The sequence below is a fragment of the Capricornis sumatraensis genome, chromosome 14 (genome assembly GCF_032405125.1).
Source record: "Capricornis sumatraensis isolate serow.1 chromosome 14, serow.2, whole genome shotgun sequence".
In the NCBI taxonomy this organism is placed as follows: domain Eukaryota; kingdom Metazoa; phylum Chordata; class Mammalia; order Artiodactyla; family Bovidae; genus Capricornis; species Capricornis sumatraensis.
In genome coordinates this window covers 87,777,954-87,803,526 of record NC_091082.1, presented here as the reverse complement: position 1 = coordinate 87,803,526, position 25,573 = coordinate 87,777,954, and the positions used below count along the sequence as shown (strand labels likewise).

At 60.4% G+C, this 25,573-nt stretch overlaps 1 protein-coding gene across 3 annotated transcripts in view; it reads left to right on the top strand.

Annotated features, from left to right (window-relative positions):
* NAV1 (neuron navigator 1) overlaps positions 1-25,573 on the top strand; it is a 139,078-nt gene that overhangs the window by 101,578 nt on the left and 11,927 nt on the right. Inside the window, exons 6-19 of one of the 3 annotated variants that reach the window (XM_068986263.1) lie at positions 10,723-10,861; positions 11,307-11,604; positions 12,218-12,908; positions 13,094-13,519; positions 14,222-14,263; positions 14,717-14,865; positions 16,243-16,413; positions 17,136-17,188; positions 17,617-17,640; positions 17,745-17,822; positions 20,296-20,379; positions 20,498-20,609; positions 23,703-23,824; positions 24,435-24,443. In XM_068986263.1, the coding sequence (XP_068842364.1) occupies positions 10,723-10,861; positions 11,307-11,604; positions 12,218-12,908; positions 13,094-13,519; positions 14,222-14,263; positions 14,717-14,865; positions 16,243-16,413; positions 17,136-17,188; positions 17,617-17,640; positions 17,745-17,822; positions 20,296-20,379; positions 20,498-20,609; positions 23,703-23,824; positions 24,435-24,443 (2,398 nt within the window). The remainder of the gene's footprint in view (positions 1-10,722; positions 10,862-11,306; positions 11,605-12,217; positions 12,909-13,093; positions 13,520-14,221; positions 14,264-14,716; positions 14,866-16,242; positions 16,414-17,135; positions 17,189-17,616; positions 17,641-17,744; positions 17,823-20,295; positions 20,380-20,497; positions 20,610-23,702; positions 23,825-24,434; positions 24,444-25,573) is intronic. The other 2 variants (XM_068986264.1, XM_068986265.1) reach the window with 2 other exon arrangements.

The following is a 25,573-nucleotide window of genomic DNA, read 5'->3' as shown; positions in this document are numbered from 1 at the left end:
CCCAGCTTGCTCAGTGGTAAAGCATCCACCTGCCAGTGCATGAGAAGTAAGAGACATGGGTTTGATCCCTGAGTCAGGAAGATCCCCTGGAGGAGGAGGTGGCCACCCACTCCAGTATTCTTGCCTGGGAAATCCCATGGGCAGAGGAGTCTGGCGGGCTACAGTCCCTGGGGTCGCGAGAGAATGAGGCATAACTTATAACTAACAGCAACAGGAGATGACTGCCTGGTAACCAAGGGGACGGAGGCCTTGCTTGTTGCAGGGGCCAGAGAGGGAGCCTCAGCAGCCAGCCGTGATGTCAGGACCCATCATCGAGCTGGGAGCGAGCTCCAGGGAGGCCTGGCTGCCATCCGAGCTGCTCACCTCCCGGGAAGGGCCTGGGGAACCGTGAAGGGCAGGGCCTCCTCGAAGTGTGCACTGAGGAGGGTCCAAGACGCTCCGCGGCACCAAACGCGGCCTCAGGCAGGACAGGCCGTCACCCCTGCTGCTTGACCCAGGTCCCGGGACCCAGCGTCTTCCTGCTTGAAGAGTTCAGGGACTTCCCTGGTGGTCCAGGGGTTAAGACTGCGCCTCCAGTGCAGGGGCTGCAGGTTCAAACCCAGGTCGGGGAGCTAGGATCCCACGAGCCTGCAGCCAGAGGAGGCCAAACACATGAAAGGAGCAATGTTGTAACAAATTCGACGCAAACTTTAACAGAGTCCACATCAACAAAACAAAAAATACTGGGAAAAAAAGCACCCTCTACCCAGTTCTGCAACAGATAGGCGCTGCAGCACCTGCCCAGGGTGGAGGGAAGCAGGAAGCCCCGTGGTCAGCTCCCTCCCACCACAGCCTAGGCAGCTTCGCGGGGCTGGGCCGTCCCATTCCGTCCGGCCATGGCCGTCTTCAGACCTAGCGCGAGGGTGGGGAGGACAGAGTGATTTGGAGGCTCTTTCCGTGTGTGGTTCTGACTCAGGCTGGTCCTGACCAAGCCCCGTCCACCTCTCCGGCCCCCTGAAGTAGAGCAGCTTGAGCTGCGGGGCCGCTGCGCAGTCCGGGCCTCGTCTAGAGCGCCTGTGCGTGTGCGATGTCCCCTTTCTCTTGGCCCGCAGCCGCGCCGGGCCAGCCTGTCACGGGAGCCGCCGTCCTCACCTTGGCAGCCAGGTTGGGTTCTGCCCCGGGCCTGATTCTCGCTCATTCACCTCCGCCCGCTGCTGCCCGGTTAGTGGCCCGGCCCCGCAAGGGGTCGAATCACAGGTCCCAGGCTGGTGACTCTCCCCCGGGGCCCACCCGACGTCTGTGGGCTCACAGAGCATGGCCCCCCCTTTCGAGTTCAGTGCTGGGCCCTGGAGGCCTCCCACGGCTGACTCGGGCTGCTTTTTATGAGCAGCTGAGGACTCCGTTTCCTGAAGGCTTTCCACTCTGTGGCGAGAGAGCCTCCTGCTGTCCTGGAGCGAGTTTCCGCTCAGACCGGAGCGATACCAGATGGAGACCAGCAGGGCTTGGGCGTCTGTGGGGCTGTAGCCTTGGGCTCCCGGCTCCGTAAACTCTCCCTGGGAGCAGCGTGTGTGCTCAGCCACCCGGCCGTTCTGCGCTATGTCCAAGTGGCGCCCTCGGGGGCGCAGAGCGCAGCTGCGAGTGCTTCCGGCTTGCTATCTGCCTGGTGCTGCCCTCAGCTGCTGTTTAGTTGCCCGGTCGTGTCCAGCTCTTTGCGACCCCATGGACTGTAGCCTGCTAGGCTCCTCTGTCTGTGGGATTTTCCTGGCAAGAATACTCGAGTGGGTTGCCATTCCCTTCTCCAAGGGATCTTCCCAAGCCAGGGATTGAATCCACGTCTCCTGCGTTAAAAGTGAATTCCTTACCACCGAGCCACTGGGGAGGCCCCATCTGGGAGTGAAAATGATTCCACAAGAAGAAAACAGTCGGCCTCGCTCTTACACCAGCCTGTTGCGTCTTGGATGCTTCTCAGGAAAAAGTAAGATTCTGTGCACAGAGCCCTAACCCATTAAGTGGTAAATGAGCAGAGAGGCGCGGCTTCATCGGGCACCTCTCTCTACTGCCCCATCAGGCACAGGTATTCTGGGCTCAGCGTCAGGCCTGACTTGCAAAGACCGTGCTGGACAAGGGAGGACTGAGGGTCCGTCCAGTGCATCGCCGGCCCGCTGGCCCATCCTGCCACTAGCCCACGCCCTTGGCCTCTGGCCCCTGCAGGCGCCCTCGGCCACCGAGCTCTGTGGGCGACGTCTGGGAGGGGCTCCCAACCCCAGCCAAGAGCTCCGTGAGTGCTGGGGCAGCTCCCAGAGGGAGGGTGCGCCCGCCCTGAGCCTGAGACAAATGGCTGCGTCCAGGTGCACCCTCCCCTCCGCGGCCGTGTCCTCCCACAGAGGAGATGGGCACGTCCACGCGGCTTAGGGCCAGGAAGTGGGAACGTGAACAGCAATCCGCCGGCACGCTCGCGGCCTAGACGGAGGGCCTAGTGACTTACCGTGCACTGCCACTCCACCCAGTGGCAGGAAGCTGGAGGAGTAACAGTCAAGATCTGGAAAAGGAAAACATAAGTGTCTAAGGATACGGAGTGTTCTAGCGGAACTGAGTTTCAGGGGAGCGAGAATGCTTGGCGGCTTTCATCCGAGGGGCCGGTGGGAGGGGGGTCAACCCAGCAGCAATGAGGAAAAGGAGACAGTTGGACTCCGTGGAGACTTCTGGAGGCTACATGTGAACTGGCTACAAGGAGACACAGCCACCAGCCCCAGTGCTTTCCCACGACGCCTGCCCTGGGAGCACACAGGGGCCACAAGCCAACGGCCAAGGGCAGGGTGGAGAGACGGGGCACACGGCCCTTCCCGGCCAGGGCACAGAGCAGCCGCCCAGTGCCCGTCAGCCGCACAGCGCAGGAGAAGCTGAGAGCGGGGCCGGGGGCAGAGGGCCCCCCATGGGCACAAGGCCCTCCTCTCACGCCCCGGGCAGCCCCGCAGGCCGGCAGCCAGGCTGCAGAGCACAGAGGGGGCTGGAGTCACCACGGCCACGTCCCAGCCCCACGGGAAGAGCAGCCTTGATCCAGCCCCCGAGACGTTCGGAACCGACTTAAACCAAAGTGACCGCAGAGCCGAGCCGGCTCCGCCGCCGCGGGGAGGGCGACTCCGCCCTCAGCTCTGCCAGCGTCCGTCCCCAGGTGTCGCTTCCCGTGTGCTTACACACAGCGTCTGGCGCAGAAGAAACAGCTATGAGCCTCGTGAAGAGCTGGGAAGGCATCACAGCCGGAAGTGCAGTGGGTGCAGCGAAGCGACAGCTGGCCTGGTGTCGGCGCTCGCAGAGGGTCGTCGGGCACCTTTTCTAGGGACTTTGAATGATCCGGTAGACAGGCGGGATCATGTGCTTGCATAGACCGAGAATTCAAGTGGAGATCTGGAAGTTCTACAAAGAGAAAGGTTATTGATTCCCACTGAAGCCAGGGTCCTTCGGAAACAAACTGCCAGTCACTCTTGGAGAGCAGGTCTCTGGCACTGGGAAGTTGTAACCAGTTCCCTGAGTGTGCACCCCCGCTTTCACAGGTCTGCCCGCTGCATAGACACTGTGAGAGGCACATTGGCACCGGACCTCGGTCCTGCCCCTTGGGAGACTGCCTGCAAGGCGGATGCTTCAGGAGAGCCCGAGACGCGGTGAGGAGACACGGAAGAGGGCGACGCGGAGGGCCTCGGGAGCCTGGATAAAGCTGGTGTTTGGCAGGGACCTTGGCTGCCCACCGCGGAGCTGGGAGGAGCCCGTGCGGGCAGGTCGGGTCTGCTCACCCCCCTGTCAGGTGCCCACGGTGGTGCCAGGACTCCTGAACCCTCGCAGAGAGGTCACGCACGTGGTGAGGAGCCGCCTCCTGCACATCTGTGCTTCCGCAGAGGGAGGGGGCCCCGCGGCAAGGGGGCAAGCGCCCCATCCACCCGGGTGTGCATGGAGAATGAAGCCGCCCTGCTCTCTGTCTCCTCTCTCCTGATTTCCTGTCTCATTTCCATCTTTCTCCTCCTTGTGTGGTGAGCTGGTTCTCCAGTCTTCATCAAACATCCCCGCAGCTGACGCCACCCCGTGGATGTGACTCCCTGGGTGTTCAGCATGTTGACGTCGAGTTTAACCCTGGGCAAAGTTTATGGGACTTGAATTCAGAGAGTCAGCCACCACGTTTGTGTTCTTAGTCATACAGTACCCGCGTGTCCATGGATGCAGGGTTTGAGTTGATTGTCTCAGCAGCGAGGAACTGATGGAGGTGTTGGAAAGGCTGTCAGGCTTCCTCTGATGGTGTTTGGTGTATCCCGGGAAGAGGGAGCTCGGTAGACAGAGGGGTGGGTAGAGACCTTCCCGGGGGTTTGAGTGTGAGCACGTCCAGCTTTGACCCGGAGCAAAAGCAAGAGAGACGTAGAGGAAGAAGAGGAGGGCTGGTGGCACCACAGTCGGGGACAGGCCGGGGCGGTGAGGACAGAGGAGGAGGAGGAGGTGCAGGAAGGTGCTGGTGGGAAGACAGGAAGAAACGGTCATGCTTCTGGTGGAAACAGCAAGTGGGAATTTATGCTGTGGCGGGGGAGGGCTAGGGGTTTGAGGAGATGGGTAGCTGGGAAGGTGAGTGCCCTGCAGAGGAAGTTCCCAAGCTGGCCTGCGCCTGCCCCAGCGCGTTGGAGGCCGCCCCCGCGCCGCCCGTGCTGTCTGATTCCCGTGTGACTCAGGCCCTCCTGAGCTCCAGACGCAGCCCCACTGCCTTCTCTCGGGCTGAGTGAGAAAGGAGGCGTGTCGCTCCTGCAGTAACCGCCCCAGAGGGGAAGCTTGGTTCCACGTTAACGGTGTGAAATGGTGTAAACGCACAAAAGAACACCTCTCGTATATGCCAGGTGTCCGTTCGTGACTGTGGTGTGGACTTACAGATAGAATGTAGAATAAGAAGTTCTCTGTGAAATGCCAGGCTGGATGACTTACAAGCTGGAGTCAAGATTGCAGGGAGAAATACCAACAACCTCAGAAATAACAGCCTGCCGATGATTCCAGTCTAATGGCAGAAGGCGAAGAGGGGCTAAAGAGGCTCTTGATGAAGCTGGAAGAGGAGAATGAGAAAACTGGCTTAAAACTCAACATTCAAAACACTGAGAATGGCATCCAGTCCCATCACTTCATGGCAAATAGATGGGGAAAAGTGGAAACAGTTGACAGGTCCTCCCTGTGAACACAGAGCTTCCAAAGAACTCAGGGTGAGGGGCCCAGCCTTACAGGCGAGTGCCAGCCGTGGAGCGTCCGCGCTCCCAGAAGTCTCACCAGTACAGACAGAACAGAGCAACTTGGAGCCAGGAACTAGGCAGAGAGCTCGTGGACCTGCCCCTCCACACAGATGAGTGAGCGAGCGTCTCAGAGAGTTGAGAGGTGCGTCCTTGAGAGAAAGACCGACAGTGCTGTTGCATAAAATGGAAATGTATTGCTGACAGAAATGGAAATCTTAAAGGAGGCAATGTTGGCAAAACTGGGGCCACTGCCCAGAGAGGAGAGTTTAAAATTCATACGTGTGTGTGTGTGGTGATGTAAAATAAGAGAAAATCAGAATTGCAGCCTTAGAATTTATGATCTGAGTAACGGTCCAGAGAGAGCTGGAAAGTGGAAGAAACCATCAAAGGAATAACTGGAGGAAGTTTCGCAGAGCCGAGGGCATGAGCGTCCAGGTGTCGGGGGCCCAGGGGGGCACCAGCTCACGCACGCACAGGGCCTCACCAGCCCCGCCATCCTCGATGCCTCGGAACACCAGGTTCCCAGAGAGGAAACCGACCGCAGCCTTAAGGACTGCGAGTCAGAACGCCAGCAGCAGACACTGGGCTGTGGGGCAGGGCCCTCACGGTCGGAGAGGACATTATCTTCAGCTAGGAATTCAACGTCCGGCCAAAATCTCACACGTGAAATAGAAAAATAACATTTTGTAACGTGTTAGATCTTATAAAGTTTGCTTTCCGAGGACGCTTTTCCAGGAACCTGCGGCAAGAGGCAGGTCACTGGAACACAACACAGGGGCCGAGGCTCCCCGAGAGCCAGGAGCCCAAGGCTGGGGTGTCGGGGTGCAGGCAGCTGGGGACGGGCAGGGGGCCGTGCGGGCTGCGCTTTAGGGGGCACAAAGCCGTCGCCCGCGGTCACCGCAGATAGGGGGCGCTTGTCCTCTCTCCCTGGATAGTTCTACATGATTTTCGGGCCTTGCCTGTCGCATATGAAACTTGTCCGATTTCTCCGCTGGAGATGCCTGCCCCTTCAGTCATGAGCACAGAATTCCCCTTTTTCCAGCACCTACAGAGGACTTTCTCCAGGAAGCCTTGCCCGGCAGCTGGGCTGATGCTGCCTCCCGACCGGAGGAGGGCCTGCGACTCGGGAGGGGACGTCTTTGGAGCCAAGAGGAGCGTGTGTCCCTGCTCCGCCATCTCAGCCTTAGGCTGTCCATCAACAGTGAGCAAGGGCAGGTTTCTTGGGGTTGGTGGACTGCAGAGTCCTCATTGCCCATAAGAGTTTTCTCTGCTGCGAGGCCTCGATTACCACCAGTTAATCTTGGTGGAGGGTTCAGTGGAAGGACAGACTTCTTGTGCCTTTGACCTGAGAGAACGCCCTGGGAATTGTGTGTATGTGCTCGCCAGAGAGCTCGTCTTGACCCAGGAGAGCCGACGGGATGTTACAACCGTATTGACCTTTTCCCCTCAGTGTCTCTTGTCTTCAAAATGTTGGGGGGATTACCTTAGCCCAAGACAGGCGTGCGATTTAATATACGTCACCACTCGGGGGGAGAGGCGGAAGGTCGTTTCATGATGGCTGTGGTTCCTAGTAATGGAGTCGAGCTCGCTCTGCAGTGTGGCCCAAGCCCCTGCCTTCTGCTTTCTCATGGTGTTTGGATTAATCCCTGCAGAACAACAAGCCAAACGTCCAAACCACCCACTTTCCTCTTCCCAGCAAGTAAATCATGGGGAGACTGGCCTAAGTCTGGGCCAAGCCCTTAGATGCCTGTGTGTCTGATTTTTGTTCCATGAGATGAAACTCAAAATAAATCAAAAGGGAACAGTGTTCCAGAAACTAGCAGATTCATGGAAAACATCTTCAGCCTCTTCAGCACACGTGTGAAGCTGCTGAACGAGGGTTTAGAGGTTCTCACAGACACGGGTTCCTGCACTGCACTCTCACTAAAGGCCTGTGTTCAGGCTGAGCCTCCAAAACTGAAAGTGGAACTTCAGATTTCACAGGAACCTGGAGAACTCTTTAGGGCCCAGAAGGAAGACATAGAGATGGGGAAAGGCGTGGGGACCAGCACGTTCGAGGAGAGGTTGTAGAAGATGCGATTTGAGCTTTGAAAATAATGTGTGAACACAGACGCCTCTGGTAGCGAGCTCAGGTGGTACAAGAGGAGTCTGGTGTGAATGGGGCAGGAGGCATTTCTTTCAGATGTTAAAAGTAAACCTATGACGGTGGAACTTGTCAAACGCAGAAATCAATAGCCACGGCACTGCGGGAGAGTGGCTGAGGCTGGGCCAGGTTCCGCTAGAAAAATGCTCAGGCAGATGCTGACAGCCGCCTGGCGCTCCGAGCTGTGGGCAGGAAAAGGGGACCTGTCGGCGCGTGCGGCCCTGCACGCGGCCGCCGCACCCAGAGCGGCGGGACTCGCTGTTGAGAAGCGGGACCTGCCCTCACGACACGGTCAACCCGGTAAAGAGAGAGGCGTGAGAAGTGATGGGTCTAAGCTGCCCTGAAAAGATCAGTCTTCCACCCTTGGTACCAGGTGTAGAGAATTTCAGAAAAGGGAGACGAAACGCCTAGAAGAGCTCATCTAAGAATAAAGACGTGGGGACTTCAGGGCTGGAGGGGACATGGGTCTGTGCAGTGAGGTCAGTCCGGGAGCTGCCTTGTCTGTATAATCCCCGTTCTGCTGAGCAGATAGAACATCCTCCTTGGCCAGATAGCGTTCGGCTCAGTTCAGTCGCTCAGTCGTGTCCGACTCTTTGCGACCCCTCGACGGCAGCACGCCAGTCTTCCCTGTCCATCACCAGCTCCCAGAGCTCGCTCAGACTCATGTCCATGAGTCGGTGACGCCATCCAACCATCTCATCCTCTGTCGTCCCCTTCTCCTCCCGCCTTCAAGCTTTCCCAGCATCAGGGTCTTTTCAGATGAGTCAGGTCTTCACATCAGGTGGCCAGAATATTGGAGTTTCAGCTTCAGCATCAGTCCTTCCAGTGAATAATCAAGACTGATTTCCTTTAGGATGGACTGGTTGGATCTCCTTGCTGTCCAAGGGATTCTCAAGAGTCTTCTCCAACACCACAGTTCAAAAGCATCAGTTCTTCGGTGCTCAGCTTTCTTTATGGTCCAACTCTCACATCCGTACATGACTACTGGAAAAACCATAACTTTGACTAGCTGGACCGTTGTTGGCAAAGTAATGTCTCTGCCTTTTAATATACTGTCCAGGTTGGTCATAGCTTTCCTTCCAAGGAGTAAGCGTCTTTTAATTTCATGCAGTCACCATCTGCAGTGATTTTGGGCGCCCCCCAAAATAAAGTCTGTCACTGTTTCCACTGTTTCCCCATCTATTTGCCATGGAGTGATGGGACCGGATGCCATGATCTTCGTTTTCTGAATGTTGAGTTTTAAGCCAACTTTTTCACTCTCCTCTTTCACTTTCATCAAGAGGCTTTTTAGTTCTTCTTCACTTTCTGTCATAAGGGTGGTGTCATCTGCATATCTGAGGTTATTGATATTTCTCCCGGCAATCTTGATTCCAGCTTGTGCTTCATCTGGCCCAGCATTTCTCATGATGTGCTCTGCATAGAAGTTAAATAAGCAGGGTGACAATATACAGCCTTGACGTACTCCTTTCCCAATTTGGAGTCACTCTGTTGTTCCATGTCCAGTTCTAACTGTTGCTTCCTGACCTGTATACAGATTTCTCAGGAGGCAGGTCAGGTAGTCTGGTATCCCCATCTCTTTCAGAATTTTCCACAGTTTATTGTGATCCTCACAGTCAAAGGCTTTGGCATAGTCAATAAAGCAGAAATAGATGTTTTTCTGGAACTCTCTTGCTTTTTCAGTGATCCAACAGGTGTTACCAGTTTGATCTCTTGTTCCTCTGCCTTTTCTAAATGCCGCTTGAACATCTGGAAGTTCCTGGTTCACGTATTGTTGAAGCCTGGCTTGGAGAATTTTGAGCATTACTTTACTAGCATGTGAGATGAGTGCAATTGTGCGGTAGTTTGAGCGCATTCTTTGGCATTGCCTTTCTTTGGGATTGGAATGAAAACTGACCTTTTCCAGTCCTGTGGCCACTGCTGAGTTTTCCAAATTTACTGGCATATTGAGTGCAGCACTTTCACAGCATCATCTTTCAGGAGTTGAAATAGCTCCACTGGAATTCCATCACCTCCATTAGCTTTGTTCGTAGTGATGCTTTCTAAGGCCCACTTGACTTCTCATTCCAGAATGTCTGGCTCTAGGTGAGTGATCACACCATCATGGTTACCTGGGTCATGAAGATCTTTTCTGTACAGTTCTGTGTATTCCTGCCACCTCTTCTTAATATCTTCTGCTTCTGTTAGGTCCATACCATTTCTGTCCTTTATCGAGCCCATCTTTGCATGAAATGCTCCCTTGGTATCCCTGATTTTCTCGAAGAGATCTCTAGTCTTTCCCATTCTATTGTTTTCCTCTATTTCTTTGCATTGATCACTAAGGAAGGCTTTATTTCTCCTTGCTCTTCTGTGCAACTCTGCATTCAAATGGGCATATCTTTCCTTTTCTCATTTGCCTTTCACGTCTTTTCTTCTCTCAGTTATTGTAAGGCCTCCTCAGACCATTATTTTGCCTCTTTCCACTTCTTTTTCTTGGGGATGCTCTTGATCCCTGCCTCCTACACAATGTCACTAACCTCTGTCCATAGTTCATCAGGCACTCTGTCTATCAGATCTAGTCCCTTGAATCTATTTCTCACTTACACTGTATAATCATAAGGGATTTGATTTAGGTCATACCTGAATGGTCTAGCGGTTTTCTCTACTTTCTTCCATTTAAGTCTGAATTTGGCAATAAGGAGTTCATGATCTGAGCCACAGTCAGCTCCTGGTCTTGTTTCTGCTGACTGTAAAGAGCTTCTCCACCTTTGGCTGCAAAGAATATAATCAGTCTGATTTTGGTATTGACCATCTGGTGATGTCCATGTGTAGAGTCTTCTCTTGAGTTATTGTAAGAGGGTGTTTGCTATGACCAGTGCGTTCTCTTGGCAAAATTCTATTAGCCTTTGCCCTGCTTCATTCCGCATTCCAAGGCCAAATTTGCCTATTACTCCAGGTGTCTCTTGACTTCCTACTTTTGCATTCCAGTCCCCTATGATGAAAAGGACATCTTTTGGAGGTGTTAGTTCTAAAAGGTCTTGTAGGTCTTTATAGAACCGTTCAACTTCAGCTTCTTCAGCATTACTGGTTGGGGCATAGACTTGGATTACTGTGATATTGGTTGATGTTGATTGTTTTGCCTTGGAAACAAACAAACAAAGCTAGTCCCTTCCTTTTGGGAAAGAACATCACCAGGTTGTCTAATGTAAGCAAGTTTAAGTCACTCTTTGCGCTGCCAGCAAATCTAGGATTAACCCCCAGACTCTCTGCTCTTGGCCTGTCTGTATGCTGAGTGCCGCCATCCTCTCCTTAAGGGAACTTCAGTTCTCACCCTGGCTTCTGTCTTGACGGCTCACCTTTCTCTCCTGCCCGCAGCTGGGATGAGAGCAGCTCCATCAGCAGTGGGCTCAGTGATGCCTCCGACAACCTCAGCTCCGAAGAGTTCAATGCCAGCTCCTCACTCAACTCCCTGCCCACCACGCCCACGGCGTCTCGCAGGAACTCGACAATAGTGGTGGGTGCGGTGCAGACGCGGGGCTGCCTTCTCCAGGCCAACCACGGGCAGACCGGCTGCGCCTGTGTGCGGGGTGGCGTGTGCCCTGCACGCGGTGGGGTGGCGGGTTCACTGCGTGTGCCAATCCGGGGGACTGGTCCCCACGTGCACGGGATCGAGTCCTTGAGCTGGCGGGAGGGAACCGGTAGCGTCCAGGCAGTCACCTAGGGCGTGATCTGCTGTCCGGGGGGAGGTCTGTTTGGTGCCCACGCCCGTTCGGAGGGTGCCTGTGAGTGCTGCCCCACCTGGAGAAGAGGGTGCTGTGCTGTCCAGCAGCCTGGGGTGCAGGCAGAAGCTGGGTCCCCGAGTCCCCTGGAGAGGAGGGCCCTCCTCAGCACCCGTTTGCCCTCTGTCTCTGCCTCCCTGTCCCGCTGAGCGTCCACCCTGCCCTCTCTCTCGCCACCAGCTGCGCACAGACTCGGAGAAGCGCTCGCTGGCGGAGAGCGGGCTGAGCTGGTTCAGCGAGTCGGAGGAGAAGGCCCCCCGCAAGCTGGAGTATGACAGCGGCAGCCTGAAGATGGAGCCCGCGGGGTCCAAGTGGCGGCGGGAGCGTCCCGAGAGCTGCGATGACACGTCCAAGGCCGGGGAGCTGAAGAAACCGGCCGGCCTGGGCCCGCCTGGGCCCCTGAAGAAGGGCAAGACCCCGCCCGTGGCAGTCACCTCGCCCATCACCCACACGGCCCAGAGTGCCCTCAAGGTCGCAGGTGAGCCCGGGGACAGGGCCCAGGACCGCGGCCTGCTCCCCTGGTGGCTCCTGTCCTCTGGCCCTTAACCCCTGGGAGGGGGGCAGCCTGCACGCAGCTTCCACACGCCACCCAGCAGGTCTCCAGACCGTCCTGAGTCAGGGAAGGCAGACAGATGCTGGCATAGGGCTCCACCTGCATAGAAGGCTGAGCCCAGACGTAGGGCAGGAGGGAGCCTGGTCTGACCCACCTCCCACACTGCCCAGTGATTCCTTCCCTCGCCTGGGCTCTCAGGCGATGTCCTCACACCTCCTAGGGGCCCGTGTGGTGTCCCGGGAGACACTGGCGGCATCAGAGTGCTGCTGCTCCCGGGGCGGGCCCTTGGCGGCCTGCTATTAGATGTGTGCCCTTCCTGGTCATCTTGTGATTTCAACCAAGCTGGGACCTCCTAACCTGGGAGCAGAAACCACCAGAAAACAAGAGAAATTGAACAGCTGGACACAAGGCCTGCCCAGAAGGGTCCTCGGCCCGTGGGTCCCCAGTTGCCCCTAGTTAGGCCCTCCACCCCACGGTGCCCTTCCTCCTGGGGGGCAGACGCTGGCTCTCCCCTGCTCATAGCGCCCGCCCTCCACAGGCAAACCCGAGGGCAAGGCCGCCGACAAGGCCAAGCTGGCTGTGAAGGGCGCAGGCCTGCAGCGCTCCTCCTCGGATGCCGGCCGTGACCGCCTGGGCGATGCCAAGAAGCCTCCCTCGGGCATCGCACGCCCGTCCACGTCAGGGTCCTTCGGCTACAAGAAGCCCCCTCCTGCCACGGGCACGGCTACCGTCGTGCAGACCGGGGGCTCGGCCACACTCGGCAAGGCCCAGAAGTCCTCAGGCATCCCTGTGAAGCCAGCGAATGGGCGCAAGACGAGCCTGGACGTGTCCAACAGCGCAGAGCCCGGGTTCCTGGCCCCGGGCGCCCGCTCCAACATCCAGTACCGCAGCCTGCCACGGCCGGCCAAGTCCAGCTCCATGAGCGTGACTGGCGGGCGTGGCGGCCCCCGGCCCGTCAGCAGCATCGACCCCAGCCTCCTCGGTGGCAAGCCAGCGGGCCTGGCGCCCTCCAGGCTGAAGGAGCCCTCCAAGGTGGCCGGCGGGCGGGCTGCCCCTGCCCCCGTCAACCAGACGGATCGCGAGAAGGAAAAGGCCAAAGCCAAGGCCGAGGCGCTGGGCCCCGACAGCCTGTCCCTGAAGAGCGTCGGCTCCCCCGAGAGCACGCCCCGGAGCCAGGCAGGCCACACCCCGGCCCCCAAGCTGGCGGAGTTGCCCCCCACCCCACTCAGGTATGTCCTGTGTGTGTGCCCACCCCGCCCACTACGGCCTGCACCGCCCTGCCAGGTCAGGGGTCCTCCCTGGTCTCAGGGGCGCTCGGAGCACCTAAGAGGACGAGGATTTGGCCCAGGTCCCAGCTGCCCGTCGCCTCCCTAACCCTGGAGCCCACACGTCTGTCTTGTCTTTGCTTCCCCAGGGCTGCGGCCAAGAGCTTCATCAAGCCACCGTCCCTCGCCAACCTCGACAAGGTCAACTCCAATAGCCTGGACCTGCCAGCGTCCGGCGACGCCCACACGCCCAAGGCCGCGGACTTGCACACTCCCGGCCCGGCTGCCGGGGGCCCCCTCGCCTCCTGCTTCACCCCCAGCCCGGCCCCCATCCTCAACATCAACTCGGCCAGCTTCTCGCAGGGCCTGGAGCTCATGAGCGGCTTCGGCGTCCCCAAGGAGCCCCGCATGCACCCCAAGCTCTCGGGGCTGCACCGGAGCATGGAGTCCCTGCACATGCCCCTCAGCCTGCCCGGCGCCTTCCCCGGCGGCGCCCCCGCCCCCGCCGCCCCCGCCGCGGAGGACGCCGAGGAGCTGGCCTGGAGCGGAAGCCCCAGGGCCGGGCAGCTGGACAGGTAGGCGGCCGAGTCAGCTTCCCGCTCCGTGACCTTCAGCGTCTGTGTGATTAAGCCTGTCTGCTCCGCGCGCTGTGGATGAACAGGCTTTCGTTTCTGTCTTTTGATTCCGATTCTCATCTCCTGCATGGGAAGCCAGGCCATAGATGCTGGCGGACTTCTCCAGGACTTCCTGGCGGGTTTAACCTGCTGACTGAAGCTTCTCCGTCCTGGCCCCAAATCACTCCTGTAACGTCAGATGCTGCTTTCCGTGGCCCATCGTATCATCTTATGAGAACAGTTATCTGTATTTACTTACTTACGTTGGCCACACTCTGCAGTGGGCAGGACCTTTGCCTGAGGTCAGGAACTGAGCCTCAGCCCCCCACACTGGGAGTGTAGAGAGCCCCCCGGACCGCCAGGGATGTCCCCCTAATGTGATCTCTGAAAATCAAGTCAGAGTTCCCTGCTGGTCCAATGTTACACGCCACGCTTTCACTGCCGAGAGCGTGGGTTCAATCCCTGGTCAAAAAACAAAGCTAATCGGGGAAAAACGCGGAGTGTCTCAGAACTATTTCTCAGACCGTGAGGGGTGCCAGGGGCGTCCTGCCCTGTGCTTGTGGAGCCGAGGGGCTCACAGCGACACCCGGGGCCCTGTCTCATGTCTGTCAAGCCTGCGGTCCCAAACTCTGAACCCACGAGCTTCTCTTTCTTCCTCCACAGTAGTCAGCGGGATCGGAACACTCTCCCCAAGAAGGGGCTCAGGTAACCCTCATATGTGTTTTCTTTCCTGCCCTTGGGGCTCCTGGCCTGAGTGAGCCGCCGTGCTTGCCCCAGCCCCGGCTGTGCGTGCCACCCCCCGCCTCCTCCGGGACCCATTCCCAGGCTCACCCTGCCCGAGCGCCACCGGGGGCCAGGCACTGCTCTGGTGACAGAGACGGAGAGTCTCCGTGCGGGATCTCACGCTGGCCTGAGCTGGCCCAGGCCTGGGTCGCTCTGCCCCCAGCAGCAGGCCCTGCAGCCCGCGCCTGGAACCCCCGGGCTGTGTCCCGAGCCTCGGGGAGGGCGCCCTGGCGCCCGCTCTGTCATCTTGGCCCTGCCTTGGGGAGCCCTGCAGGGATGCTGCCCCCGAGGGCGGCCTGGCCGCTCCTGCCACCCCCCGCCCCCAGCCTCGGTGGCGGACACCCAGCCGTGCCCTTTCCTGCCGCTCGCACGCAGGTACCAGCTGCCTTCCCAGGAAGAGGCCAAGGAGCGGCGACACTCCCATGCCGTGGCGGGGCTGCTCGAGTCGGACGACCAGTCGGAGCTGCCGTCGCCCCCCGCCCTGTCCATGTCCCTGAGCACCAAGGGCCAACTCACCAACATCGGTCAGTACCCGCGGGGACCGCCATGCGCCCACGGGCAGGGCGGGGCGGGGGGCCTCGGCTTCCGCCTCACACTGGGGTCACCCACGCGGGCTGGGTCATGGAGTCTCCATTCACCCACCCCGCGTGAGCCTGAAGGCCGAGCGCACCGCGACCTGGAGCTGAGAGGCGGCCCCGGGGCACAGGGTGTGGCCAGTGCGGCATCAGACAGTCTGAGTGTTGGAAAGGCTGTGCTTCAGGCCCGAAGGCGGCCGCCCCCCGCCCCGTGTGCCACCCTCGGTGCCAGGCTGCTGGGGGGCTGGAGGGGCACCGGCTGGGCGCAGGGGTTCTGCCCCCACCAGGGCCAGGCTTGCCCTGGGAGCAGGGCTGCGTGAGCCCATGCTGGCCACAAGCTTCTGGCCTTTGAGGGCAAGGGGAAGCTTGTAAGCGCAGAGGGCGGCTGGTTGGAGACAGGCGGGGCGCAGGCAGGGCTCCCGGCCCTGCCTCCTGGGAGCCGAGGGCCAGGGGCCCTCAGGGATGGTGCCCGGCCTGGCCTGTGGCTTCCTCCTCGGCCAGCCTCTGCAGGAAGGCAGCTGGCCCAGCCCGAGGTCCTGGGACGCACCTGTGACCGGGCCTCTGAGCAGACCGGGATGGGACCATCTTGCCGGAGGAGGGAAGCAGGCTGAGGAGAGGTCAACTGGTCCCCGCAGGGCTCTTAACGGGAGGGTGGGGACCACGTAGGAGACTGAGGGACCCGGCCAAGCTGTGATCGTAAGTCACCTCACGGCTGAGGGGCCCTGAGGAAGCCGAGGTCTTCCGCTTGGGTCTTTGTGGAGCCCCCCGGGCTTGCAGGCCGAGAGGCAGGGCTGAGAGGGCCCGACTCAGGCCAGTGAGGCTACGCGGCCCCTGAAGTGCGCGGGGGCTCTGACCCCCAGGCCAGTCTGAGGCCAGGCGCCACCGTGTCCCAGGGGTCCACCCGGAGCGGCGTGCCCGCTGGGGGCTCCCCTCTCACTGACTCTCCTCGTCGCTCAGATCTGAGTCTTGCTGTGAACTCTCAGGCCACCCCTTGTGTGTTAGGGAAACACGGGGCCCCGTTTTCATTGGCACATCCGAGCGAGGTGAAGGCTTTGGAAAAGCTGCCAGGCCCCTAGCCTGACCCCCAGACCTGTCTCCAGGGCAGGCGGGCTTTCACACAGGCCGCACTCTGAACCCTTGGTTCAGACGCAGGTCCCCCCCCCCAGGCCTTGCTCCCCACAGCCAGCCCAGCACATACACCTTCCTCCTCTCCTGCCCTCCCCCCACCCCACCCTTGGTGCCCCGGGACCGAGGCTCATGCCCCTCCCTCTCCTCTCCCGCCCCCCCATCGCCTCTCCCCCCACCTGCCCCGCTCTGTCCTTCCAGTGAGCCCCACCGCAGCCACCACGCCGAGAATCACCCGCTCCAACAGCATCCCCGCCCACGAGACGGCCTTCGAGCTGTACAGCGGCTCCCAAACGGGGAGCTCCCTGTCCCTGGCCGAGAGACCCAAGGGGATGATCCGGTCAGGATCCTTCCGAGACCCTGCGGACGACGGTGAGACCTCACGCCCGCGCAGTTCACGCTCATCCTGGCTCCGCTGGTCCCCTCGCCTGCCCACCTCTCCCACCTCACACACTGTCTGACTCACAGAACATCCCCCCGGGCCATCTCCACGCTTTCCTCCCAGGCCTCGAAGGTCTGGGGGCCCAGGGCCTTTGGGCAGTGGCTGTCCCCCCCGCCCCCCACCCTGTCAGAGGACAGGACCGCCACGCACGGAGCTGGCAGGGACGCGGGGGTGGTGCTCCAGCCCTTCAGAGACCAGGCTTCTCCATCCTCTTGTCAGAGCGTTCCTAAGACCAGCTTCGGGGCCGCGCTCTGGGGTGTGGTCAGACCTGGAGCCGGGCTTTCCGGGGGGGAGGCCTGGGGACCTCAGGACGCTCGTCCCGGGGCTCCCGCAGCTGCCTGATCCAGTTCTGTCGGGAGGGCCGCCGCGCTCATCCTGGGGTCGCAGTGAGTGCCTTGCACTTGGGGGTTTCTCGTCCACAAGGTCCTCGCTGAGAAAGGAGACACAGGCAGGACCGGGTTTCATCCTGAGCAGCTCTGGCGCAGCGACTCTGCGTCCCGCGGGGGCGTGTCCTCTCCTGCCCCTGCCCTCGGAGGGGGGAGCGGCTCTGACCGTGCCTGGAGTCCTTGGCTGGGCCGGACCCCTGGGCCCTGTGTTGGGCGCCCTGCCTCCCCGAGCTCTCTGTTGACCCTTGGCGCTGCCTCTCTTGCAGTTCACGGCTCCGTGCTCTCCTTGGCCTCCAGCGCCTCGTCCACGTACTCCTCAGTAAGCGCCCTGGACCCTCTGCGGCGGGGGGCCGGGTGGGAGCCCCTGGACATCAGGGCACCAGGCGGGCCCTTCTGGCCTCAGCCAGTCCCTGAGTAACTCTGCGACACAGAGGGTGCCCTGGTCTCGGATTCTGTGTCAGGGAGGGCGGGTGGGCAGCTCCGGCGCCCAGGACCCTCGGGGTGTGTGGAGACGGCAGCTCCTGGTGGGGCCGGGCCGTCCTGTGGTCGGGGGAGACGAGGTCAGCCTTCAGGCCAGCTCCCTCTGGGCCCCCGGGTGACGCGGCTCCGGCAGGAGACTAAACGCTGGTCTGGGGTCTGAGCCTGCGAGGGCCCTGGTGCCCCGCGTCCCGCCACCGCGCGGCCGTGCGCTCTCTGCCCCGTGTAACCGCCTCCTCTCTCTCCCCCGCTTCTGGGCTCCTTCTCCAGGCTGAGGAGAGAATGCAGTCTGAGGTAGGGTCCCCGCCTCTGCCTCTGCCTTCTAACAGCCCGCACCCCTCCTCCCCAGCCTCCCAGCCCTTCTGCCGCCGTGAGTGTGCCTTTCTCTCCCTCCACAGCAAATCCGAAAGCTTCGCAGGGAACTGGAGTCGTCCCAGGAGAAAGTGGCCACCTTGACCTCTCAGCTCTCGGCCAACGTGAGTGCCCAGAGGTGGGCCCAGAGAGGGGCCGCTGTGTGGGCCCCAGTGGGACAAGTCCATCTGAAGAGGTCTCCCCGGGTGTCCCCTGGGCTTCAGTTACATAGGCGCAGAGGACTGAGGGCTGGCTTCTCCTCCCCCGAGTCCGCGGGTTTCTAAACAGCCACTTCGCCCCCGTCTCAATTCACGGGCGTGGACGAGTGGCCGGGTGATGCCTGTGAACTCGCTGGAGAAAGGATTGTATCAGTGGCTGTGTGTACAGGAGGAAGCAGCCTTGCTTGGACAGCGGTGGTTAGTCGTGGGTCAAAATTCACGGAGGCTCCCGGGAGCCCTCTGCCCCGTCTGGGGCGTGACCTGTCTGTTCACACCCTGTCCTGCACCGCCCCAGGCTGGGCGCTGGAGCTCCAGCTGGGGAGGCTTTCGGAGCCAGCCCCTGCCCCCGGCCACAGGGGCCTCAGCTCCTCAGGACGTGAGCTGCGCTGGGGACCTGCCTTCTCATCCCCTCCCTCAGCCTGCCAGAGTCGGCCCATTTAGACCGTCTCTCGTGGCCTCGGTTTCTCCACCCCACGCGATGGGGAGAAACAGCCGCCCCAAGCAAGGCCGCGGCAGCGTCTCCCCAGCGGCCAAGCTGCAAGCAGAAGACATAAGAGCCATTTTCCCCAAAAGCTGTAAACAACAGCTGAGCCGGGTCTCCGGAGCCTTCCAAGTATTTGCACAGAGCAGCCGTGTCTGCAGTTTCCGCTGGTTTCCTCTCTCCCCTTCCTCCCGGGGGAGCCCAGCTGTCCGGCCTTGGTCTCCCATGGAGCCGAGACTGCGCCGCGAGTCTGGGCGTCCCCAGCACGTCCCGGCGGCCGCATCCTGCCTGCACCCCAGCTCCCTTTCTTCCCTTCCCCAGGCTCCCAGTGGTCAGTGTTTGCTCACCAGCTTGTGTGCAGCCCCTGGCAGGCCTTTCCCCACTGCTGGGACACAGAATAGTGAGAGAAACAACGCCCGTCTTTCTACTTGGCCTGCGCCCCACGCCCACCAAGGCCGTCACGCCGCAGACCCGGGGAGCCCCTGTCGGGCCCAGGGGCAGAGAGTAGGAGCGCGTCTGGCCCTTTGACCCTGCACCCCGGCAGTGCCGCACTCTCCGGGGCGGGGGGCGGGCTGGGTCTGGACCGTGGACTTGGAGGGCGACTCACAGAGCAGGACGTGCCCCTGGCTGAGAGCCACCTCTCCTGGGGTCGGAGGCAGCCTGGCCCCGAGGGTCGGAGCCCTGCCCTCAGTGCGAGCCCCGACCCCAGCACTCTGGAAGGCCCTCGGTCCCGATTTCAGACCCTGGGCCCTGTTCCTGGGCCTCCCCAGCTGCCCACGCTGGGCAGTCTGGACACCCTGCCCTGCCTCTCACCAGCCTTTCTCTGGGTTCCCAGCTGAGCTCTGGCCACTCTGGGCCACCTAGTGGGCGGGGACGATGGGGAGGCGGGTGGCAGCACCCCCCAGGGAGAGGGAGCCCCAGACCAAAGAGGCTGGGGTGGGCCCCAGGAGCCAGGGTCTGAAGGCCTCTCATGAGGGGACCCGTGTCCACAGATGGGTGGGAAGGGAGACACCAAGCAGGAGGGGCCCCGGGGCCGGGAAGGCAGGAGTCCAGCACTCGGGCACTGCTCCCTGGGTCCGAGAGGCCTCCAGACTCCTCGAGGACAGGGGCGACCCCTAGGGTTGACTCCCAGGGAGGCAGACGCCAGGTGACAGGAAGCAGGGGTCGACAGGAAGCCGGGGTTGCAGGCCTCAGAGCTCTTCGAGGGGCGTCCCCCGCCCACCCCCAGCCCCCCTCCCCATCGCAGTTGGCTTAGACGCCCCCCAAGGCTGGCCCTCTCCTCTGGGAGCTGCCACTTCCCGAGCCCCCCAGCTGGCAGAGCTGGAGCTCTGCCCTCCCCGCCTGACCCGCTCGTCTCTGCCTTGTGGGCCCCTCACCCCTCCCCGCCCTGCAGTCCTCTTGGGGACCCCTCGCTCCCGTGGAGCAGGCCTGACACCTAGCGGCCAGACGCGGAATTGCCCCGAGGGCCTTGAGCTGGATCTGTCGGAGGAACGCGGGGAGAACTGGAGCAGAGGCCCCGGGGCGCCTGGGTCCAGGCCGTTCTGCGGGGGTGGTGGGCTCGGCGAGGAGTGACACTGGGCAGAGCCAGGGCTCCAGAGGGGACGCCTCCCCGGGGGCGGGGACAGCCAGGCCTCTGGACGCCTCCAGAGACCTGCCGGACCGTGATGATGCCTGTGCCCCAAGGCATGTCTTCAGGCCAGAGTGGGAAGCAAGATTTAAGGGCTGCCAGGAGGCTGGTTGGCACTGGCCGTCCCAGAGACCCCAAGAGTCAGCCCAGCTGCCCCCAACGCCCCAGCACCTGAGGCATCCTGTGCACTGGCCGTCCCAGAGACCCCAAGAGTCAGCCCAGCCACCTCCCATGCCCTGGCACCTGAGGCGCCCCGTGCCCATCTGTTTCAGGCCAACCTGGTGGCGGCCTTTGAGCAGAGCCTGGTGAGCATGACCTGCCGCCTGCGGCACCTGGCCGAGACCGCCGAGGAGAAGGTGAGGCCTCCCCAGCCCCGGCCCGCACCTGTCCTGCCCTCCCTGTCAGGCCTGCAGAGCTCGGGCCCGCAGAGCAGGAGCCCCAGCCCCACCTGACACCACTCCTGTTTCTCCCTAGGACACTGAGCTGCTGGACTTACGGGAAACCATAGACTTCCTGAAGAAGAAGAACTCTGAGGCGCAGGCTGTCATTCAAGGGGCCCTCAGTGCCTCAGAGGCCACGCCCAAAGGTAGGCCCTCTGGCCAGTGGCAGGACCGGGCTAGAAGGAGGGTTTCTGCAGGGCTTCTCTGTCTCCAGAATGTGCCGGCAACTTCCAGAAGGCAAGGGTCCTGACAGTCATCAGTGAGGAGTGGCGGGGACACGGCCCCACCACCCAAGGGACTGAGGGAGACCAGGGCTCCTCTCCCTGGACCCCAAATGACTGCCACAGACAGTTGTTGAAATAGCACTTTAAGTTTCAAACTCCAGATACCCCTGCTGTGCAGCCCAGCAGTCACTCTCCTTGGAATTTCCCCAAAGGAGCAGAAATATCACGTCCCCAACAAAAAGCTAAATGTGGGTGTTTACGGCAGCTTCATTCACAGTCGCCAAAACTCAGGAGCAACCCAGCTGTCCTGCATGGACAAAAGTATGAATAAACGGTGCTGTGGCCAGACGATGAACTGTCACTCAGCACTGAGTGCTCTAGCCGCACGATGACAGCGACGGAGGAGACGTCCGTTACTCAGTGACAGAGCCCGTCGGGAAAGGCTGCGTGTTCTGTGATGCCGACTGCAGGGCATTGTGGGAGAGACGAGACTCGGGGCAGTGAAAGGGTGGGGCGGGGAGTAGGGGTGCCCATGCCGGGGCGCAGCATCCGTAGGGCCGTGACGGCACTCTGGAGGACGTGGGGACAGGGGCGCAGGTCCTTGTCCATCTGTCTGAACCCCCAGAAGGTGGCGCTGAGTGGCCCCCAGCGTAGGCTGTGGGCTCCGAGTGCTGCTGAGACGCCAGGGCGGCGGCGGCGACTGCAGAAGACGCAGCATGCGGTGGGGGTGCCCATCGGGGGTCCCTGCACGTGGGGGCAGGAGGTGGGGCACCTCTGCACCTTCTCAGTCTTGCTGGGAACCTGAAGCTGCTCTGAAGAGCTAGCGCTTTCCACTTGACAACGTGTGTGCGTGCACAGACGTGTGTGTGACCCCCTTTGACGCTTACTTCGGTTCTCTGAGGGGAAAGAAGCTACCCTTCGAGTGAGACGGAGATCACGTGGTTCTCAGTGCTCAACGGAGAGGTCAGCCTTAGTTTTAAGTGACTCTGTGAGTTTGAAACTTTTCAGAAAAGCAAGTGAGAGGGAAAGAGAACGTGTTCGGCCGTCAGCAGGAGGAGCGCTGCCTCTTGCTGGCGTAGCACGTGTCCATGCCTCCCACCGTTTCTCCTGTCTTCTCTGCCCAGCTTGGCCAGAGACACCGCCAGCCTTTAGGAGCGTCTGCAGGACGCCAGGCCCCGCTCTGATCGCTGTGCTTACATTGGCTCATCTAGTCCGGACAGCAGCCCTGCAAAGTGCACTCTGTAGTTCAGAGTAAGACCCGAGAAGGCAGGAGACTTGCTCGAACATGGCTCCTCAGCGACAGGTCGGGGCGCTGAGCCTAGTTCTCCGAGTAGCCTGACTCCTCAGATACGTTTGTGTGGGATGCATGCGTGCACCCAGCCCTTAGCTTTCGTGTGGTCCTCCTCCTCCTTGGTGACCCAGGTCCAGCTTGGCCAGGACTTCCAGGAGCCTTCAAAGAGCTAATGCTTAAAGCAATGATGCCTAACTTTATTTGGTTTGTAGATAGATAATACATGCATATGGCACAAAATTTTAAAGGCACAAAAGATTTCCTAACTTTTTCTTTGAAGACTGACTCTGAAGCATACCCTTTGCTCTTAAAAGTACTGTACAGCATGCTTTAGACTCTTCATTGGCAGCCTCCCAACTAGCTGGGTCTCCAGGCGTCGCGGTAAACAGTTGCTTTGCTGCCTTACATTCTATTTTATGACTGATTGTAAATTAAATTGATCACAAAAGCAACGCGTGTTCTGGAGGAAAATGCAAACTAGGGGTCGGCGCCCATAGCTCATTTGGCTCACCGCCCGCTTTTAAATGAAGCTTTACTGGCACACAGCCATGCTCACTGACATACGTATCACCTGTGGCTGTTCTAATGCCACGTGGCACTGCTGAGCGGTTGTAAAAGCTCAGATGACCCCAGAGCCTGAAATGTTCGCTCTCTGGCCTTTGCAGTAGAAGCTCACCGGGCCGCGGTGCACAGGGCCTCCCTGCCCGTTTGTCCCCAGTTTCCTGTGAATCTGTAACGATTTCAAAATAAGGCTTTACAAATCCAGTCCTCGGACTTCTGAGGTGGTTCAGTGGTTAAGAATCCACGTGCCAACGCGGGGGGCGTGGGCCCCATCCCAGGCCCAGAAAGACCCCACAAGCCTCGGGGCAACTGAGCCACTGCTCCGCAACGAGGGACGCCCCCGCGGGGAGGAGCCTCTGCGGCAGGAGAGTGGCCCCCGCTCGGCGCAGCTGGAGGGAGCCCGGAGGCAGCGGTGAAGACCCGCACAGCCAGAGGCAGCTGCACTAACATCTGGTCGCCCGGCGCCTCTGCTTGGACTCCGCTGCCCCTTACCTGTGCCCCACGGGCCCTGTGAAGGGCGCCAGCTCTGCACTGTGCCCCAAACCCCAGCGCTCCCGCGCAGCCTTTGCAGCGGCTTCTCCACGCCCACCTGAAGAGCTTCCGTTCTGCCAGCACTCAGAGGCTGCCTCCTTTATTAACACTTTCTTTCCCTTAAGTAGGAGAAGAGGGCATTTTGGTGCCATTACAAACCTTTTCCAAGAGCTGAAGAGATTTTTCTGCTCATCAGATTAAAAGGGAAATTAAAGCCCTTTAGGGTTAAATGCAAGGCCCTTGGCCTTGTGCGCCAACCCCCCCCCCAACCCAGTATTGGTAGCCAGTATTTCTGAAGCGAGTCCCGAGGGTGGCAGCCAGTACCTGGGGGACGGTGGAGGCCTGGGCTTCCCCTCATCCCCGCGGCTCGAACCGAGGTCACTGGGTTCTGTGCTGGCCTTTCTGCTGTTAGCAGCTTCTTGAGAACAGGGACCGTTTCCTACTTGATTGTTTATCTTGAAATATGATTGACACCCGACAAAAGCCTGTGGGAAGGGTGCTCCCAACAGATGGAGGACGTAGACGAGGAGGTGGGTGCCTCCTCCCCTTCCTCCTGCAGCAAGCCCGGCCTCCAGCCTCAGGATCGCCTTAAAGCCGCCGGCTCTGTGTCCGCCCCTGTGCTTGGCCCCCAGAGCTCCGGATCAAGAGGCAGAACTCCTCCGACAGCATCTCAAGCCTCAACAGCATCACCAGCCACTCCAGCATCAGCAGCGGCAAGGAGGCCGATGCCAAGAAGAAGAAGAAGAAGAGCTGGGTAGGCGAAGGTCTGGGGGGAGCCGTGTGGGCCCCCGGGGGGCACCCCACTGGAGCACAGGAGCTGACCTCCCTGAGCTTGCCACGCTAGTCCCGTCTGATGGGAGCCCCGGGTGGTGTCCACCCAGCGCAGGTCTGCCCCCGCACCAGCCACCCCCTGCAGCCCCGCACGCGTCTAGTGGGCAGCAGCAGCAGGAGGTCCTCAGAGGGACTGGCCTACCTGTGCCCACCCCTCCCGTACTGTGGAGAGATGTTAGGAGCAGAGCCACTCATCTGAGATGCTGCTGGAGAGAGATTCGTGGAACTTGCCAGATCACTCCAGAAGGAACACTGTGCTGCCTGACTGGTCCAGAGAGAGACGTTCTAGCTGTTCGTGTCTCCCAGAAAACCCTAAGCTGACTTGGGGTGCCCTTTCTGACATCACCGTGCCCCCTGCTGCCCGTGTGAAGGAGGGGAGCCCCAGGGGCACACCCCCCGCCGGCCCCACCCAGTGAGCCTGTGCACAGAGTGTGGTGCGGTCCAGACGGGCCGCTGTGTGAGATGAGTGACTTAAGTGTCGCTTCTTTTTTTTTCCTTCAAAATGCTGACTTAAAATCCCTATTTTTTTCCAGGTCTACGAGGTAAGACACTCATTCCTCCCCGTTCCTCTTTGCCTCTGCCATACCCTCCCCTTCTCCAGAGCAACCCCTTCCCCCTAAACAGAGACCACCACTCATGAGACTAACCGTGACCACTGCCGCCAAGCCCCTAACCCTCCCTGCATGTCAATCCATGGCCGGCCCTGGAGGACAGAGGAGGGGTCTGGCTGGGGCAGTGAGAGGGAGCCGCCCCATCCCGTCTCCCCTGGCGCCAGAGTCCACCTGCTGCGAAGGCAGCGAACAGGACGGCGCCCTGTCGGGCTGCCAGGACGGTGCGCCCTGGCCCCTCGCTCCCTCAAACCCCAGACACCCCAGATGGAAGGCTCCAAGGGGGTGAGCGTTACCACAATTGCCAGAGGCCAGGTCAGCTTGGGTGTGGCCTGAAGATTTAGCTCTGGAGTAAAATGAACCAGAGAGAGGTGAGGGGTGGGACCTCAGATCACCCTTAAGCCTGAAGCCCTCCGAGCAGCCGTGGGGTTGACAAAGGGGTTTCGAGAATTAGGGTATAAACGTCGAAAAGAAACAGCGAGCGCTGACAAGCCAGACACATAAAGTCCACTCAAACCCTTTGCCAGCAGTGGCTGACAGGAAACGTGGAGTCTGTGATCTCAAAGAGCCTGGGAAACTGCCAGGGAGACAGAAGCAGCCCATATAAGACTGATGGCAATCCAGTGGTGTCGGAATGCTTGCTAATTCAGTGAGCGCGGCTCTGGGAGTTCATAGACAGCTGTTCCCGGGAGGCAGGCAGAGTGTCACAGCGGGGCAGAAGCCCACTGGAGGTGGAATCGAGATGGGATCTTGGTGGACAGGGAGCGGTGCTTCCTGCAGATGCCGGGCAGAAGGGGGAGGTTCAAGAAGAGGTTCTGCCCCCTAGAGCCTGCCCGAGGGTCCTGGGAGGAAAGGGCCAAGTGCAGGATGATCACTGAAACCTGAGCCATAGCTTGGCACTGCCCCGAGGTGGACTCCAGCCCCTCGAGACGCTCAGATCTGAGGAGTGCTCCCTTCCACACGCACGGCCTCCCTGGAGACGTCCTGAGACGTCCCTCAGGACCGAGCCCGGGTTTGTTTTGCTCCGTCGTTTGACCCCAGCATCCCTCACATCGCACCGCACA